Source organism: Prionailurus viverrinus, chromosome A3, assembly GCF_022837055.1.
Source record: "Prionailurus viverrinus isolate Anna chromosome A3, UM_Priviv_1.0, whole genome shotgun sequence".
Classification (NCBI taxonomy): domain Eukaryota; kingdom Metazoa; phylum Chordata; class Mammalia; order Carnivora; family Felidae; genus Prionailurus; species Prionailurus viverrinus.
In genome coordinates this window covers 26,357,923-26,376,248 of record NC_062563.1, presented here as the reverse complement: position 1 = coordinate 26,376,248, position 18,326 = coordinate 26,357,923, and the positions used below count along the sequence as shown (strand labels likewise).

Below are 18,326 nucleotides of genomic sequence, written 5' to 3'. Positions count from 1 at the left end.
TTATTTCGTGGTCCCAGTGATAGGTAAGCACGTGTACACGCACGCTCATCATGCTCGTGGGGTCAGGCGCGGGCTCTGGACAATCTCCACTCCCCTGGATCCCCAGGGTTCCCTGAGTCAGAAGACCCACATTTTAGCTTTCTATCGGCCCTGCCTCACCGTGGCCCTGGGATCGCCCCTTCTAGGCCTCAGTTTACCCCTTTATAAGTTGGGACTATTCCTTCTGCCCCCTCTTCCTCATGGAGTTCTTAGAAGACTCAAGTGACAGGACAGATTCCAACAATGGTGAACATAGTTCAAAGTCATACACATGTTAAGTTCTGGTTTTAAACACTTACTGAGCTCCTCCCACAGGCAGGCACACAGCTGGGCAGTTCCACACATGCTTTCTGGGATGTCTCCCGTCTCCCATCCCATCAGCCCTGTTATACAAGCATCATATCACCATTCTGTAGATGACGGGGACACTCCGAAGATGATTTTCCTGAGGTCACATAGCCAGAAAGGGGTGGGCCCAGGATTCAAGCTCAGGGCCATCTGAGAGTCAGCCACACGGAGTGAGGAGTTAAGACAATGGTGTTCTCTTTTCCAAGGACCCATGGGTCTTAAAATCCACCCTACAGGTTGAACAAATGGGTATCAAGGCCCCTCTCACTAGCTCTCACTGGGACAGGCTATGAGAGCTCAGAAATAATTCTGTTCTGGGGACTAAGGTCCTGAGGGATAAACTGTGGTCTTTTGACTCCCAAATACAAGGAGTGGGGGCAGCTGGGGACAATGGCCTCCTGGCCTTTCCTCAAACCCACTTGACATACTCCTGCCTCAGGGCCTTTGCACTTACTGTTCCCTCTACCTGGAATGTTTTTCCCCCAAATACCTGCATAACTTGCTCCCGCACCTCCTTCAGGGCTTTGCTCAGAATGTCACCTACTCAGTGAGGCTCTCTCTGACACCCTGATTAGAATTCTAATACCTCCCTCCCCAGCACCTCTGATCCTCCAAACTCCGCTTGGTTTTTCTCTACAGCGCTTAGCTGCATCTGACAAGCTGGAGAGCTTTCCTCGTTTATCATGTGGTGTCAGCCCCCACTAGGCTGTCAGCTCTCTGAGGGCAGAGATTTTCATTTGCATCTCCAGAGCATGGCACACCGCCTGGCACAGCAGTCGTTGCATAGGTATTTGAACAACTGAAGAAAACTGAGGCTCAGAGAGGGACAGCATTGGGCCCCAGGCCACACAGGGAGCACAGAGGGGCCTGTGTAGGGGAAGCAGCAAGGGGAGGGGGGCGGTATGTACAATGTGTCTATCCAAGAGACCCCGGCTCCCTGCCTGCACCCTCCACATCTCAGATCCCAGAGGCAGGATTCAGAATAGAACCTTCGCTGCCTTCTTGACTCCTGATTTAGGGAACGGGGTCCCCCTGAAAACATCAACTGCTGCAGTGAGGCTGGTGGTTCCTTGCCTTTCCAGTGGCCTCCTTGGGAGACAGTTCTCCCCTTTCACATACAGGGTGCTGGGGGCAGAGGAGGGAGGGCACCACTCGCTCAAGGTTGCTGGAGCAAAGCCAGACTTCAAGCCCTGCTCAGGCAAGTCAGGCTCACGTACCTTCCCCCGTGTGGGCCCCGTGCTGGGTGCTGGGTCCAGGAGGCGAGGAAGGGACCCTCCTGTGGCTAAGGGAGGGAGCTGCCTGCTGGAAGTGGCAGGTAGCCATAGCTGGGAGCAGCTGCTGGTCAGTCAGCCTGCCTGGGCTTACATCCGGGTGCCGCCCTTTGCTCACAGCAGGCCTCGGGCAAGTTGCGTAAGATCTCTGCCTCGCAGGGCTGTTTCAGGAGCCCAGTGTGCAAACACACAGGAAGCACTTAGTGCAGGCCGGCACCTAGTGGGCACTCCATAAATGTGTGCTGACACACCTCCAACCACACTATCCCCATCTCACCCTCATTACCACTACCCCTGCCATCACCACCATCACCACCATCATCATCATATCACCGTCACCACAACCGCCTGTCCCCTGCGATGCATCCTGAGCCCTACCAGGGCAGGACACACATCTGTGGGGCTCACCACTGTACCCCAGGAGGCTCTCTCCAAGTTGTTGAGCGAACTCATGAGTGAATGGATGAATGAATGATGAATTGGCTTTTATGGAGGACAAAGCAGCTGACACGAGGAGGAGGAGACAGACCCATTCCTGTAGCCCCTCTCCAGCCCACCCCCCCTCGCCCCCTTGTGTCTGTAGCTTCTGCTCCCGTTTAGGCCATTGTGCCCTAGAACCCAGAGCCATCCTGGGCCTGAGACTTCAGTCTCTGCTCTGCACACACCAGACCAGACTCGACTCCCTAAATGCCTCCCTCCCCATGGTCCCCTGTTCTGCAATGTCCAATAGTTCCCGCTGCCTGAGATCTGGCCTTCTGGGGTCCCATTAAGGGACCGGCCACCAAGCTACATCGCCCCCGCCCCAGACCTCCCATCAAAACAGCATCTCTCCCCCTCTTCCCACGGCTGTGTCTCTGTTCCACCTGGGCTTCTCAACATGGCCAGGATCGAGTCCAAATGTCTCTGTGACCGCCTGCTGACCCTGCCAGCCGCCTCTGGCTCCCTCAGCCCTAAGACTGGAGGAGCCTGCTTGTCAGGCAGGTCAGACGGCCCTAGACGGGACCCTGACCATTGCACCAGCCTTCATGTCAGCCCTGCAACAGCCCTGGTCCTTTCGTTCTGCAGAGGAGGCAACTGAGGCACAAAATGGAGAATGAAAAGGTTTGAGACATTTGTTTAACAAATATTTACTGAGTGCTGACTAGGCACCAGGTGCTAAAAACACAGCAGTGAGCAAGATAGCCGATATCCCGGTCCTCACAAAGCCCAAGAGGAACTCACACACAAAGACGGCACTGGTCAGAGGTTAATAAAGGCTCCAAAGTTAGAGGAAGGGGCAGAGAACATGGGGACAAAAGGCATTTTGGAAAGGCAGTCAGGGAGGGCCTCACTGCAGAGGTGACAATGTAGCAGGGCCCAGTGAGGGCTGGGGGAGCAGCCTGGGGGACAGTGTGGCTAAAGGTAGTGAGCAGGAGCCCACAGGTAGAGAGAGGGGCCACAGCTGGGCCTGGTGGGTCCTGGTGTCCTTTGCTCAGAGGCTGAAGGGGACCCACAAGAAGGTTTTAGCAGAGAAGGAACATGGTCAAGTTTGCCTTTTTAACACAGCCATTTAGCTATTGTGTGAAGAGGGAGGAAATAGGAGGAAGGACAATGAGCTAGTGCTGGGGACGGGGTGACAAGAACTGGGGTGGGGGGTAGAAATGGCCCTGCGGTCCCCACAACCCCCAGAGGTTACCTCCCTGGGAAAGGGGGACCCAGAGGAGCCAGACATGGGGATGGCAGGGCTAGCTTGGGGCCACCAGGCAGAAGCAGCCCCCTTAAGCTCAGCAAGCCTGGTACAACAGGGCCAGGGGTTGCCTGAGCCAACCAGCTGGATGGCACATCAGGCCCTAGGCTGCCCCCGGCCACCAGCCCGTGTGGGTACCTGGGACTCCCAGCTCTGGGAGGGCAAGGATCATGTCTGTCCCGTTCACCACTCCCAACACGTAGTAGGTGCTTAGTAAATTTTTGAATGAATGAATCGGTGAGTGAATGGATTGCCTGCAGCCCCGCACTGTTTGCCAGTGGTTTCTTGTATTAGGCTGAGTTCCTTAAAATAATCGTAATCGCCGCTGATCTCAGAGCTTTGCTGTGAGCCAGCCCCCACCCCCCAGCTCAGCCTCTCACGCTGCATCCAACACAGCAGGTTCTATTGTTATGTCCGTTTTACAGAGGAAGAAACCGAGGCCCAGGGAGGTTAATCAATTCCCCCAAGGTCACTCAGCTAGTAAACAGCACAGCTAGGATTTGAACCCAGGACTGGGTTATCCTCAGCTACATGTTAATACCTCCTACCTGGGGATCTTATAAATGACACCATCGGCTCAATTGTAAATCCCCCGAGGGCAGGGGCCGCACGAACAGCCTCAAGGCCCTGTCACATCTGAAGGGTTGCCTTGGATCCCCACCACAGGCTGAACTGCCATCCTGATAAGGAGCCGGGAACTTTTTCAGCAATGGTAGGGCTGAGCAGTGGCAGAGGAGGGAGGCAGGGTCACCATCTTCTGAGCCTGGACAAGGGCTCTCTCCACAGCCTACCTCATCCTTCCCGTCCCCACCGCCACTTCATGTCCCCAGCACAGGAACGGGGGATCGAGTCCCCAGGCCCCCAGCCCTGGATGAGGCAAGTGGCTAGTTCCTGGGGCCCAGTCAATGTCAGAAACCCCTCCGCATCAGAGGCCTTTCTGAAGACCCAGGGCCATTGGGCTGGCCTCTCACCTCTGCCTCTTGCCTAAGAGGGCAGAAGCCATGAAAACTGAGCTTCAGGACCTGCAAGGGAAGCGGGGCGTTAAAACCACACGCATGGCGTGCACGGCTATGGGCACGCCACAGTGATCCCAGCCACGGCGGCAGCAGCAGTAGGGATGGTCGGCACTCATGGAGCCCTCAGCCACGGGCCCACCTCAGCCAGGCTCGAAGAGCCCTGAGCCTCACAACAGTCCAGAGAAGCAGGCCCTCATATTACCTCCATTTTAGGTGTAGAAACTCAGGCACAGAGAGATTGAGTAAGTTGCCCAAGTCACACAGCAAGTGCATAGTGGATTCAGGATTCAAACCCAGGCAGCCCAGCTTAGAGCCAAGTATACCGGGGAGAACACTTAAGGGACTGGATCCCTCTGGGCAGGGAACTAGGTGGCCTGCGATGGGGTGGGCCGGGCACTTTGTACCCCCTTGGTGGCTGCTGTTTCGTGGTTGTTGCTTTAAGTCACGTATGCACATCACCTCGAAAACATACTTCTCTTGCACCCCTTTGTCCACAGCACGCTTTCCCCTGTCCCGGGAGGACATCTCCCATGTCTTGACTCACCTCCTCGTAAGAGCCTCCCTTAGTTCCTCCCTAGTCTCCATTGACCCCCCTCCGTGCCACCCAGATTAGGCACTGGCCATCCACCTCCTCCCGGGGCTGCTGGTGGCTGCGTGTGATGCTGGCATTGAGCTCTGCCTTGCCTCGTGCTGGTGGGCACAAGGCTCCCCCTGGGTCAGCTGCAGTGCAGCGTGCCGGCCGACCCGCTTGCTACGTGGCCCCATGCCATAACCTGGCTCTCCCTGAACCAAATAATCCCTCGGCGACCCTGAGAGTCAACCCTACCAGTAGATCCTGTTTGCACCTAAACAGCGCGTCCCAGGGTCAGCACACTCTGCCAGACAGACTCACGACCGCCTCTCCGTCCCGGGAAGGGGCACTGGGCAAGCCTGTGGAATACCACAGGGACCCCAGGATCTGAGACTTGTTGTCAAGAGGCTGAGTGATACGGGGAGCTGAGGACACAACAACCTCACCAGCTCAAGTCCCTGCTCTGCCTCTTATCAGCTGTGTGGCCTCGGGCCCGTTACTCAACCTCTCTGAGCCTCAACATCCTCATCAGCAAGAGGAGGATCACAAAGGGAGCCACGTTTGGACAATCCCATGGAGTCATGTGCAGACGGTGCTTAACAGAGTGCCTGGCTCTTCGTAAGCGGGCCACAAATACTAGCTGTGTCACGACTGTCATTGTTTTTGCTCAGCGGCAGAAGTTCCCTGTGTCCTTCGTGTATTTCAAACTATCCTCACAACTCTGAAAGGTGGCCGATATTAGTATCCCCATTTTATAGACGTGGACATAGAGGCTCAGAGAGGAGGGCGGGGTGTGTCTGAGGCTGCACAGCTGGTGGGTAAGGCAGGATTTGAACCCAGGGCTCTCTGGCCCAGGAAGCATGCTCGCTCTCAGCTCCAAAGTGGGCAGCCTGGACCCGGTGAAGCCCACTGCCTCTCCCGTACCTCTCCGCTCTAGCTTCTCCCGGCCCTGCCCCAGACCCCGTATCCCAGGTCCAACTGGCCCCAGCCACACTGCAGGTATAAGAGACAAAAGCTCCTGTTTCCTGTGCTGAGCACCTGACATGGAGTCTCTCTGCACCTCCCCATGGCAACCCCGTGAGAGCAGTCATACCACTGGGCCCATTTTACAGAGGAGGAAATTAAGGCTCAAAGAGGGAAAGGGACTTGTTTCAAGGCCGCCCAGCTGGTGAGTCGCAGAGCTCAGTTCAAACCTGGGGCCAGTCTGTGCTCCAAAGCCCCACTCAGCAGCACCGCTTCACCGAGTCTCATCACAGGCTCTGGGGTTATTGATTCAATCACAACCAGAATCCTAATTATAGCTCCCTTTCATCGAGGGCTCCACTATGTCCACACCCCGGGATAGTTGCCTCTGTATCAGACAACAGAGTTTAGAAGGGAGATATAAGTGAAGCCACGGCTGTCATCACCCCATCCTGCAGATGAGGAAACTTAGGCTCAGAGAGGGGAAGTGACTCGCCCAAGGCTGCACAGCGGTGAATGGCGGAGCCTGGACTCAGCCCCTGCCTCCACATGCCCCACTCCTCCTGTGACTTGCAGGGGCCTTACATTCAACATAAAACCCTCTGCCCCAGCCCACTCCTGTCCCAGCTCCAGAGCTCCCAGAGAGGCTCCCCCATCCACGGGCCTTCCCAGAAGGAACCCTCTGAGGTGCGAGAGCTCTCGTCTCTCTTCCCCTTGGCCTGGCATTTCCTACTGCCCCACAAAGTCCTTCTTAACCACCCATGCTATGTGGTTTGGGGGTCTTCGCACTGGGAAGAGGGGTCTTCCAAGGGCCCTCGAGTTGGAGCGGCAGGCCCTGCTCTGTGGCCTGCCTGCCAGGCTTGGCTTTAGGACATGTTCCCAGCTACTCCACAGGATGTGGGTTATCACCCACTTCTACACAAGGGGGGCAAGAGATCGGAGCAGGCAAGCCGTTTGCCCAGAACCAGAAGCTGGCGACGGAGCTGGGATCCAAACTCAGGTCTATTGTTGGCCATGTTACTCTCTGGTCTTCCCTATTTTCGCTCTATCCGTAGACAGCCCCTATCGCCTGGGCAGACGCCTCTCCCTGTCCCTAGGAAAATGACAACGCTGCTATTTAAGCATTTCACATGATTCCCTCCCTGGGTTTTCCCAACAAACCTGTTGGAGGGAGGGGCAATCATCAGACCCATTTTTCAGGTGGAGAACTGCAGCACCAAGAGGTTCCTTAGCTACTCGCCCGCACAGGCTCTGCCTGGGTTTGCTAACCTGTAGAATGGGGTCATAGCCGCCTCCCAGGGTGGCTGAGGACCGCGCAAGACTGTGGAAGCCAGGGGCTCTTGGAGACACGCCCTCAGGACGCTTGGAGATGAGGCCCCAGTGCGCTTTTCTCCACCCGCCAGCATCCAGTCAGGGCCTGGACTGCCAAAGGAAGGGCCCCATGTCTCCTTGAACATTTTCTCAGCCCGGGGATGCCGAGAAAACGATGAGTCATCCACCCAAGCATAGGCCTCCCAGGAGCCTGCAGTCGGGTCCCAGCCGGGGCGCGGGAGGTTCCAAGCTGGGAAGGGGGCCCCGTGGACACGATGACTCCCGAGCTGGCCCCCGGAGCCCTGAGTCACCAGCTCCCCACAGCCCCCCACTGCCACATGCCGCTGGCCTTAAGGACAGCTCCCGGACTCCACCCACTGGCCCCTGAGCCTTCACCCCAGATCTGTACATCTGTCCACATTCCTGGTGTCTTAACCTCCCCCGCTTCCATGGAAGAAAACTGGGTCAACCCTGACCTTCGAACAACCCTTGCTCCCCACCTTCCCTGTCACTCGGTCCCAGTCACTCCACGTCTTGTCCTACGGGGGAGGCAACCCCTCTTCTTCGTCCCAGGCTGGCCTTCCCTCTCTGCGCCTCACAACTCCTTCACCTCCTGTTTCCCCGACATGGAATATGTCTCCCTCCTGCCCGGCATTCCGAGGGTTCCTTCTAGAACCCAAATCTGACCTTATCTCCCCCTCTGCTAAAAAACCCTCCTGTGGACTCCTGGCTTTCCGTCACGATGACACAAGGAGATAAGGATACACCAGCTCCTCTGAGTGGCTTTCCAGATCCTTCTCTCCCATCTGGCTCCAAGTGATTTCACCAGCTCATCCCCTCAGGACCCCACAGCAGTTCTCGAGCTGATCTGACCATTTGCCCACCCCCACCCCATGTGCAATGTTCTGCGGAGCACGCTGCTCCGGGAACGTGGCCCCAGTCGCCTCCGTCCACGGCCTGCGCTAACCTGTGAAAACCTGCCCCACCTCCGAGCTCTTGCTCGCATTCCCACCCCCTGGAATGAGCTCCTTCGTGTTCTGCTCTTGCTGAAAAATGTGTTCGGGCCCTCCAGGTCCAGCTCAAATGTCGTCTTCCTGAGGACTCCCTGGACTCTCTCGGGCAGGAGGGACAGTCTGGGCCTGGGGGCTCCCGAGGCCCTCCGAGCGCAGAAGCCATGCTCTGCTGCCCCCCACAGCGGGCAGTCCCTTTGGGCAGGGGCTATTCTATGTCCTGTGGACACAGCAGCGAACCAAACAGGCTGGTCTGCCCTGGCAGAGCTCACAGCCTTGTGGGGAGACAGGTACTAAACCTATAAACTAAAAAACATACCTAATGTCGGGGGCAGGGGGGATAAGAGCTATAGAAAAAGATTAAATAGAAAGGGGGAGGTGAGAGGGCCGCCTGGGTGGCTCAGCTGGTTATGCGTCCGACTTCGACTCAGGTCGTGATCTCAGGGGTTTGTGAGTTCGAACCCCACATGGGGCTCTGCGCAGACAGGGCAGATCCTGCTTGAGATTCTCTCTCTCCCTCTCTCTGCCCCTCCCCCACACTCATTCTCTCTCTCTTTCTCTCTCTCTCTCTCTCAAAATAAATATAAACTTAAAAAAAAGAAAAAAAAGAAAGGGGTGAGAAAAGGGTCCAAGGGACCTAAAATGGTAAAACAGTCCTGACTAGGTGATTGGGGAGGGCCTCTCTGAGGAGGTGGCATTTGAGCAGAGACCCAAAAGAGGAGAGGAACCAGCCACGTAGAGATATGGGAGAAGAGTATTCCAGGCTGGGGGGAGACAGCCAGTGCAAGGGCCCTGGGGCAGGATTGTGTTTGGTAGTGTTTGGAAGAGCAAAGAGGTCGCTGTGGCTGAGACCCAATGGGCAAGGGGAGAGTGGAGTGAGGTGAGGGCAGCAGGCAGCTGGGGCAGATCATACAGGACCTTGGAGGCTTCAGGAGAGACTCTGGCTCCCGCTTTGAGTGAGACGGTTGTCTTAGAGGGTTCTGAGCAGAGGCAGGTGAGAATCTGATTTCCTTTCTGCAAAGTTTTCTCTGGCTGCGTGAGCCAGAGGGGCTACAGGCGGGGGGGGGGGGGGGGTCAGAGTGGATGCAGTGGGGAGGCTGAAGGGAGTGGAGGTGGTGAGAAGGTAAAACCTGAGATGTATTTGCAAGGTCAAACCAACAGAATTTGCAAATGAGTTGGATGGGGAAGGAGGAGCAGGAAGAGAGGAGTCCTCAGTGGAGTGTGGGAGCAGGGGCAGGATGGGGCTGCCCAGACGGGGACAGCAAGAGAGCAAGTGAAGGGTGAGTGGATGAATGTGCGACCAGCCAGGTTTGGGGCCTGCCTGTTCACCCCCAGCTCTGGCACTTTCTGGGACCTTGATCTCGTTCTGTTTCCCCCCTTCCCAGGCTGGTGAGAGGACTGGATGCTGAGGGAGTGGATGACTTCGTGGGGAGAAGGGTCGGGTCTGGAGCAACAGTTGAGGTGAGGGGGTGGGGAAGCCAGCAGGGAAGGGAGGGGTGCCATCTGTCTCCCACTAGGCTGGGTCTGGGCAGGTGGGGGGATGCCTCGAGCTCTGAGAAGCTTTTGTGGCTTGCCATCAGACGAGGGGGCATCATGAGCCTGGGGTGCAGAGAGGTGGAGAGCTACGGCCCCTGTGGACCCCTGCCTCCACGCCCTGTAGCTTTTAGGGTCGGATAGCCATGGAACCCAAGCCCCGCCACTGCCTCACAGAGGGACTCGGAACGTTCCCTGGCCTCCCTGATGTCAGGTTCTCACCCACTTCACAGAGTCTAGGGACAATTAAGTGAAATAAAGTATCTGGCACATGGCAGGGGCTAGAAAACCCAGGAGATGTGCTCAGACCCCTGCCCAAGAAGCCTCACTGTGTTCTAAGATCCCAGAGCCGACCCAAGTCGAACAGGATGGGAGCAGGGGTGGGGATGAGGGGTGGAAAGGAGAAGGCCTCCAGAATGCTCATCCTACTACCTTTCTACCCGGGAGATGCCTACAGGCCTTGGTAGAGTCCCCACCCTCACCCCTCTACACCCCTCTCCTTGACCTCTGGGACCCAGCACCCAGCACCAGGAAGGGACTCAGGGGCAGGAGGGACCAAAAGAGCAGTCCCTGTGTAATAACTAGGGAAACGGAAGCTCAGAGCAGGGCAGGAGCTGACCAGAGCAGAGAGACCCTGAGCTTTTAAGTCCCCAGGCCTGGGGGTTCATGCCACGCCTATGCCCCTCATCAAGGCTCTTCCAGTGTTCTGTGCAATTCAATACACTAACCAACCCCGAACGGCACTGGAGACATAGAAATGACTCAGATACAATCTCCAGGGAACTAACAGTTACTGCCCACCAACTATGTGACAGGGATTTGGCTGGCTGCTTTATCTCCACTGTTCCATCTAATATCCATGACGTCTTTCATCACCATCCCCATTTTCTGGATGAGGAAACTGAGGCCCGGTGAGATCACAGAGCACCTAACATTTCCTAAGATATGCACACTCTTCAGGTTCTGCATTGATTCATGCATTAATCTTCATACCAGTGCTATGAGGGAGACAGAATTATCAGCTCCATTTTGCAGATGAGAAAACTAAGGTCAAACTGGTGAAAGGGCAGAGGTGGTATCTGAATCCAGGGGCCTGGGTCTTGAAACCCCAGGCCCTTCCCCTCCCGTGTATGTCAGGGTGGGGTAGGGGCAGAAAGTGGACTCAGGAGTCCTTGTTCTAGTAGGCTGAGCCCTCTCTCCCAGAAGGGCATACCCACCCTCCACGGTGCTTGAGGAAGGCTGGAAACAGGGAGGTGCCTTGGCCACCGTCATGGGGACAGGGACAAGGCATCATTTCTCCTGTCCACTGCCTCCCTCACACTTCACTTCCACAGCTGCTGAGACTCCGGGGGCAGTGGGGGCCAGGACGGCAGCTTGGGCCGATTCTGTTATGATGAAGGACACCCCTGTCAGCACTGCACTGCCAGACTGATGGGGTTTCTTCCACAGGAGCTTGAACATGTGTGCACGCACACACTCACGCTCGTGCTCTGCCAATGCCCACACCCCAGGTGCTTGCACATCTGCCAACACAGACGCCCACGGTCACACACACTCACAAGCACGCAGTCTCCCCTCCACCTGTACACACACACACACACACACACACACACACACACACACACTGCCCCGGGCACACGAGCATCCCCAGCCTGCACATGGACAAGCACACTCACACCCACACAGTCACACTGCCACACACACACACACACACAGCCTCCTCATGCACACACATGCTCTACCCCATGAGCACACACGCACCTGTGCACAACACTCAATCAATCCCACAATCTCTAAGTAGAGAGCTGGCTTGGAGAAGCCCAAGTTGGCCTGGGGCTGAGTCAAGCTCTCGACCTTCATCCCTGGGCAGCCCCAGACACAGGCTGCCCACCCCCCAGTCTTTCCAGTAGCATTTTTAGAGTCCTAGATGGGCCTCCTGACTTTCAGACATCCCAGGACAAGAAGGCAGTCTTTGGGGCCATGCCAGGTTTTAGCCAAGGAAGAAAGGGGTATCCTGTCCTCATGCCCAGCAGAGAGTGACCCAGGACCTGGAGGGGAGACCCCAGGAAGGCAGAGCCTGATCCTCCAGCATCACCCAGGCTCCAAAATGAGCCCCCAGAGTGCCTGAGACCACATTTGCCCCAATCACCGAGGCTTAATTGACAAAATTGCCCACTTCTGACACTCAGGAGAAATCTGAACAGGGCCCACACCAGATGCCATTGTCAACCTTCTCCTCAAAAGTCCCCCAGGACCCAGGCCTCCTCCCTTCTTCTCACCCCTTCTCCGTCCTAGTGAGCCCCAGGAAAGTCCCCTGACACCTAGTGTGGAGCCAGTCCTGCCTCAAGCACTAGCCTGTGACATCTTGAACAGAGGGATTCTCATAAACTATAATTTAGATTAAGGTGTAATGGACTGAAAGCTTGTCACAAAGGGACCTGTGCTTTCCAATGGATCAGGCTGCAAGACCCCTCAGATGAGGTAAGAATGGAGATGTGTGCAAGCAGTCCCCAAGCTCAGGGCCTGCCCCTGTCAGCAGCATGGCGCTAAGGAAGTTCTGAACCTTGCTGAGCCTCAGTTCACTTATCTGAAGGATAGCGAAAATAACGTCATTGACCCCCAGGGGCCATCCTGGGAATCTGACAAATTAGTGTATGTCAGCACCTCGGCACAGTGACAGGCACATAGTAGGTGACGCAGAAATGGTCAGTGTGGTGATAACTTGGAGAAAAGCAAGAAACATCGAGGAATTCAAGCGAAGGTCATGGCGTATATTACACTGTGCGAAGTCAGAGGCCATTTCCCACCCAGACCAGTGGCCGCAGGTGCCAAAGGTTTACACAAAAGCTCTGGGGAGAAAGACCGAAGACTGAGAAAACGCTCTCCACTAAATGAACGTTGTCTGCAAACTGGGAAAAGACCACCATTAGTCAATTTGGCCAGCGGAACACCTGGGGTCCGGCTCGCAAAAGCCTAATGTTGACAGTGGGGTTTGGCAAGCTGGCGTTTCCCCTCGGGGGAATGGGGCTCTAATGGGGGGATTCATGGCCTGTGATGGGCCCACAACGCCCACTGCGGAGCACAGAAATCTGCATTCCAGTCCTGCCCCCTACCAATGGAAACCGCCTCTCTCGAGGCCTCAGTCTTCCCATCCGGAAAATGGTAGAGTTGAGCTGAGAACATCTATCTCCAAGGAGGTCCTGGGAGTTGACAGATGGCCCGGGGCCCTGCCCCATTCATAACCTGTGGCCCTTGCAGGCCCCAGGGACAGCCCCACTCAAAGAGACCAGGGGAAAAGGAAAGGGGCTGGTTCACTTTGTGGTCGACGCTGGAACGAATTTAGAGGGTCTCGCGTCCAAGGGGTTTGCTTCCCCTGCGTGGCAGCGCACGGAGGCTGGAGCAGGCCAAACACAAGAAATAATAAATCCTAACCAGGCTCTGCCCAGTCAGGAGGCCCCGGCTGGCTCTTGTCATAAAAAGATCTTATCCCCAAGAGCGCCCCGTGCCGCTGGTGGAGGACTCCGCCCTCCTCCCCTCAGCCCTCAGCCCTCCGCCTCCACTTCTATTTCCTGTGACAACCTGCAAACTGAAGACCAACTTGCCTCTCCCCCGCGCCCAGGCTCTGGCTCGACCCCCGCCCCGCCCCGCCCCCGCCCGGGCCCCAGCTGCAGGAGGCCCCGGCACAGAGCAATTCCCCTCGCCCTCCTCTCCGCCCTGGGCCCGTCCGGACAGATTAAGCCTTTGTCACACACACCCAGAAAAGCTCAGGGCCAGATGGGACAGGACAAGTGGTGTCAGATCATCGACCCGCGGCCGGCCGGCCGGGACTAGGGAAGGGCCCGACCATAGCACCGCATATGGCTGTGGGAGGAGGAAAGGGGGCCCAGGGAGGGGGCAGCCAGAGAACAACATGGAAGAGAGATGACATACCATGGCCACCCTTGGGACCGCACACCGCGCCGGGGGCCCTTGTTCAGCTGCTGGACGACCCAACTCCCACACCCCCTCTTGCCTGAAATCGGTCTGCCTGTCCTCCCTCCCTTGGTGGCTCCGTGCGCGGGCTTCTTTATCACATCGTTCGAGATGCCCACCTCCCCCACCAGCTGGGCGCCCAGGAGCAGGCAGAGTCTGACCCGCCCCAATACCCAATACCAGGCCTGTGGGCACTGAACAAACGCCTCAGAGGAAGGTTTAAGGCCCAATGACCTTCACAAAAACCCACCCAGGACAAAACTACAGGATGTCTCCCAACTGCCACCAGAGGCAATGGCAACTTTGTGTGTGTGTGTGTGTGTGTGTGTGTGTGTGTGTGTGTGTGTGTGTAGGCCAGTGAAGGTAGGGGATGTCCTTTGCACCTTTCAAAGAAGGTCCCATTCAGCCTCTCCCAGGAAGAGGCCATGGCTGGCCCAGAATTCCCAGCAGGATTTGTTCCTCTTAGATCAGTGAAAAGAAAAATGGAAATATAAAAATAATAATAACTGAGCCCCAGGAAGGTGCTTGGAGACAGGGGGGTGGCAGGACCAGGGGCATCTCCTGCGGCTGGCTCCAGTTGGCTGGGTGAGCGGCAGGTAACTAACAGGCTCTCTAGGGACCAGCAGGCCAGGCAAGAAGGCACAGGGAGCTGGAGGGGCAGGCTGTCAGAGGAGGGTACGTCTGTTCTGCTGTGTTCGTTGTCCCCCCTCCCTCCCCACCCCACCCCCCAGCCTGGGCAGGGAGACTTGGGTCCCCTTTCCCTGCCTCCCAGGCAGGTGGTCCCTTGGGGAAGGCTTATTATTGGTCTGGGAGTCAGGGTGGAGCCTCATGAGGCCCCTGATGCCAGGGGCAGACAAGGCAGGTCAGCATGGGCCTCATGAAGGGTCTGAAGAGACTAGCTGGACTTCGAGGACCCGGAACCCAGGCCTAGCACTGAATTTCTGCGTGTGGCCTGCATGGGTGTGTGTGTGTGTGTGTGTGTGTGTGTGTGTGTGTGTGTGTGTGTGTGTTGGTTCGAAATCACCCCTGCTCTGCCTAGACAGCAGTATCGCTAAGAGGATAGGGAGACTGCCCCAGGATGCCCACTCCCTAGGGAAGAGGTAAACCCACGCAGAGAAGCAGTGAGCCAGCTGCCAACTCTGAGGGTCACCTGCCTCCCAACTTCAGGAGTGGGTAGAGTGGGGGACCCTGCTGCCTGCTAAGAAGATTGAGCCAAGACTCTCAGCTCCCTGGGGAGGGATAACCAGGATGGAGTAGGAGGTGCTAACTGGCCTGGATGGCTGAGGGCACTGTCACAGGGTAGGGGGCACAGATCCAGTCAACCACCTGGTGGGCCACTGACCTGGAAAAACCACACTTAGATTGGGGACACTAGCCCAAGATGGGGGAGAACCCAAGGGGGTAAGGAAGGCAGGGTGGGGAAGACCGACCTACGCTGGGGAAAGGCACTGACCCATACTCCCCTTAAGGGAAGGTGGGCACTGATTTGGGCTGGGGGGGGGGGTCCCTGCCTCCATCAGGGGAGGGGACAATGATCCAGACTCCCCGGGTTTGGGGGAGAGCACTGATTGGGGCTGGGGGGGGGGGGGTCCCTGACTCGCGCAGGGTGGGACACTGCTCCAGCCTCCCCCTCCGGGAATCCCGCCCCGGCGCACCCCTCGGCCCGGCCCCATGCTTCGGGTCCGGCCGGAGGCGGCAGCGGCGCAGATGGGCTGCTGGCGGCCGCAGCGGCAGCGGCGCGGTTATCAGCGCTCCTCGCAGATGGGCCGCCCGCCCTCCGCGCTCACGGCTCCCCACTCCCCGCGGCCTGCAGCCCCGTCCCCTGGGCGCGGGGGGGAGGCGCCTCCGGATCCGCTCCCCGGCTCCCGCCTCCCTCCCTCGCGGCCCCCTCACCCCGCGGGCCGGGCCCAGGCGGCCGCCGGAGGGGGAGGGGGAGGGGACAAGTGCACTTTTCGTAACGACCGAATCAATTGTGTGTGAAGAGCCCGCTCCGGCCGGGGACGGGGCTGAGCGCGGGGCGGGCGGGCCGGACGGGGGAGGAGCACAGAGGGGGGAGCGGGGGAGCGAGGGAGGGAGGGAGGCCGGCGCGGGGCGGCCCCGCTCGCTCGCTCGCTCGGGCCGGGCGAGGCCGGGGAGGGAGCGAGGGGGGCAGGGAGGGAGGCCGGCCGGGCCGGGCCGGGCCGGGGGCTGAACGCACTAATGGAGGGTCTCCACGACGGAAAGTTCAAAGCTCAGCAGCGCCCCGGGAGCAGCCGCCCCCCCCAGCCCCCACCCGTTGCAGAACAATGAGGTCCCGGCGGGGGAGCCGCGGGGCCCGCGCCACACGCCCTCTCCAGGGCGCCCCGGGCCGGAGGGGACGCCCCCGCCCGGCCGCCCGCCTCCTCCCTCCCGGCGGCTGCGGTTCCCCGCCCCCTCCCCCACGCCACCCCGCCCGGACCCGGCCGGCCCCGGGGACGGGGGAGGGGAGGGGATGGATAGGTCAGGCCGCCCCCGTCCCAGGGAGGGGGGGAGCTAGGGGCCCGGGGGGCGGAGGGGGCGCCCCACCCACCCGCGCGAGGCTGCTCCTGCGCCAGGCTGCGGCTCGGGCCGCCCCTCCCCGGGCCAGCCCCGGGTGGGGTCTGGGAGACAGTGCCCTGGAGGGCCCCCCCCCACCCTGGCGCTGGGGAGCCGAGTGGACTCCCCGTCCCGTGGCTGCCCCTGCCCCCCCTCCCGCAGCACCACCCTCCACACACACACACACACACACACACACACACACACACACACACACACACACACACACACACACACCGCCCAGCCGGCCCGGGGGCGGGAGCGCGAGGCGCCCGGGACAGGCAGCCCCGGGGCGGGCGGGGGGTTGGGGGGAGGCTCAGGCTTCGGAGCAGCCGCCTGCTGGCGGGGGGAGGGGACGGGAGGACGGAACATGCTGGGGTGAGCAGCCCGGGACAGCCCGCTCGGCAGGGCCACGGCCCGGGCAGCGGCGCAGAGGGGGGCAGGGACGCCCCGAACCCGGAGCGCTGCCTGGGCGGGCCGGGGCAGGCGGGTGAGCAGAGACGCGTGCGCCCCGGGCGGGCCAGACCCACGGACAACCTCAGGGACACACGTTCGGACACACATCCACACCCCCACACCCCGCCCCCGCCCGCCCCAAGCCCCGCGGCGGGACCGGCCCGCGGCCGCCGCGCGCGCACTCACCGAGCCCGTCTTGACCGGCACATACACCACTTGGCCCATCTTGGGTTCCCGGCCGCTGCCCAGGCGGAAGCCCTTGGAGCGCACCCAGAACTGGAACTTGCCTTTCTCGCCGGCCGCCGGGCCGCTGCCCGCGCCGGTCCCGCCGCCGCCCTGCAGGACCTCGGCGATCCGCTGGTATTTGCTGCGTGTCACCGTCTTGGTTTTGGCCGAGTCGCCGTAGGTGCGCAGGCACCAGTCCCGGAACTGGCGGCCCAGCTCCGAGTCCCCGGGGCTGCGCTCGCGCTCCCAGCCCCCGCGCAGCAGCAGCGTCGGCTTCGGCATCCTCCCGCCGCGCCCGGCGCCCTCGGGGGCGGGCCGGCCGCCGGGCCGCCCGGTGCCGGGACTGGGCTGGGCTGGGCCGGGCCGGGCCGGGGCGCGCCGCGGCCCGGGCTGTCCCGCGGTGTGGCTCCGGCGCGGCTGCTTGATGGGCACGGGCGGCGGCCGGACGCGCGGGGCTGCGGCGCGCTCTGTCCTGCTCGGGCGGCGGCAGCGGCGGCGTTGGCGGCGGCGGCTCCGGCTCGCCTCCTGCTCCGCCTCCTCCTCCCCCCCGGCCGGGATGCGGGAGCGATGGAGGCAGCTCCGGGCCCGGAGGTGCAGAGGGGGCGGGCCGCCCCGCGGGCGGCCGGGGGAGGCGGGAGGCGGGGAGCGGCTCCGGGCGCGGGGAGCGAGACCGAGCCTGGGCGCGGGCGGCGGCGGCGGCGGCGGCGGCGGCGGCTGTCAGCTCGCGCGGCTCATCCTGCTCCTGCTCAGGCTCCCGCTGCCGCTGCTCTTCCTCCTCCTCCTCCTCCCGCGCCCGCCTCCACCACGCCGCGGGATCCCACCTGTTAGAGCGTCGCAGCCTTCGCCGCCGTCCCCCCCCCTCCCTCCCGCGCCCGCCCGCGGGCCCAGACCCCGCCCCGGCCCGGCCCCTGGGGGCGCCGGGGCCGCCGCGCCCGTAGCCGCGGAGAGGGCAGGAGCCGCAGGCGCGCAGTGCCCAGCCCAGGGACCGAGTTCCTCTGTCCGGGCCTGGCCGGGAGCCTCGCAGGCCGCGCTCCGCCCGGACCCGGCGGTCTCGCAGGGAGTAGGGCGCAGACCCCGCCTGGCCACACGCGTCCCTGCCTCCCCGGGCGGCCCCGCCCGATTTTAGTCCAGTGCGGGCGGTACCGGGCAGGCGCCCTTCCCTCCCTCCCGCAACTGGCCTGATTTCTCCGGTGCGAGCCCGGCGCCAGAAGAGCAGTGTTCCCCCTGGGGAACCCCGAACCGCCGCCCTTTGGGGCCCCCAAACTTCCTTCCCTCTCCCCTCACCCTGAATTCCCCCGAAGTTTAGCCGGCCTTACTTCTGGCAGTCCCACT

At 60.3% G+C, this 18,326-nt stretch overlaps 1 protein-coding gene across 2 annotated transcripts in view; it reads right to left on the bottom strand.

Annotated features, from left to right (window-relative positions):
- Positions 1-17,337, bottom strand: part of NOL4L (nucleolar protein 4 like) — a 127,381-nt gene extending 110,044 nt beyond the window's left edge. For both annotated transcript variants that reach the window (XR_007151008.1, XM_047853306.1), the window contains exon 1: positions 16,956-17,337. Coding sequence is in view for 1 of the 2 variants with exons in the window: in XM_047853306.1 (XP_047709262.1) it covers positions 16,956-17,276 (321 nt within the window). In the remaining variant the exon portion in view is untranslated. The remainder of the gene's footprint in view (positions 1-16,955) is intronic.
- Between the last annotated feature and the right edge of the window lie 989 nt (positions 17,338-18,326).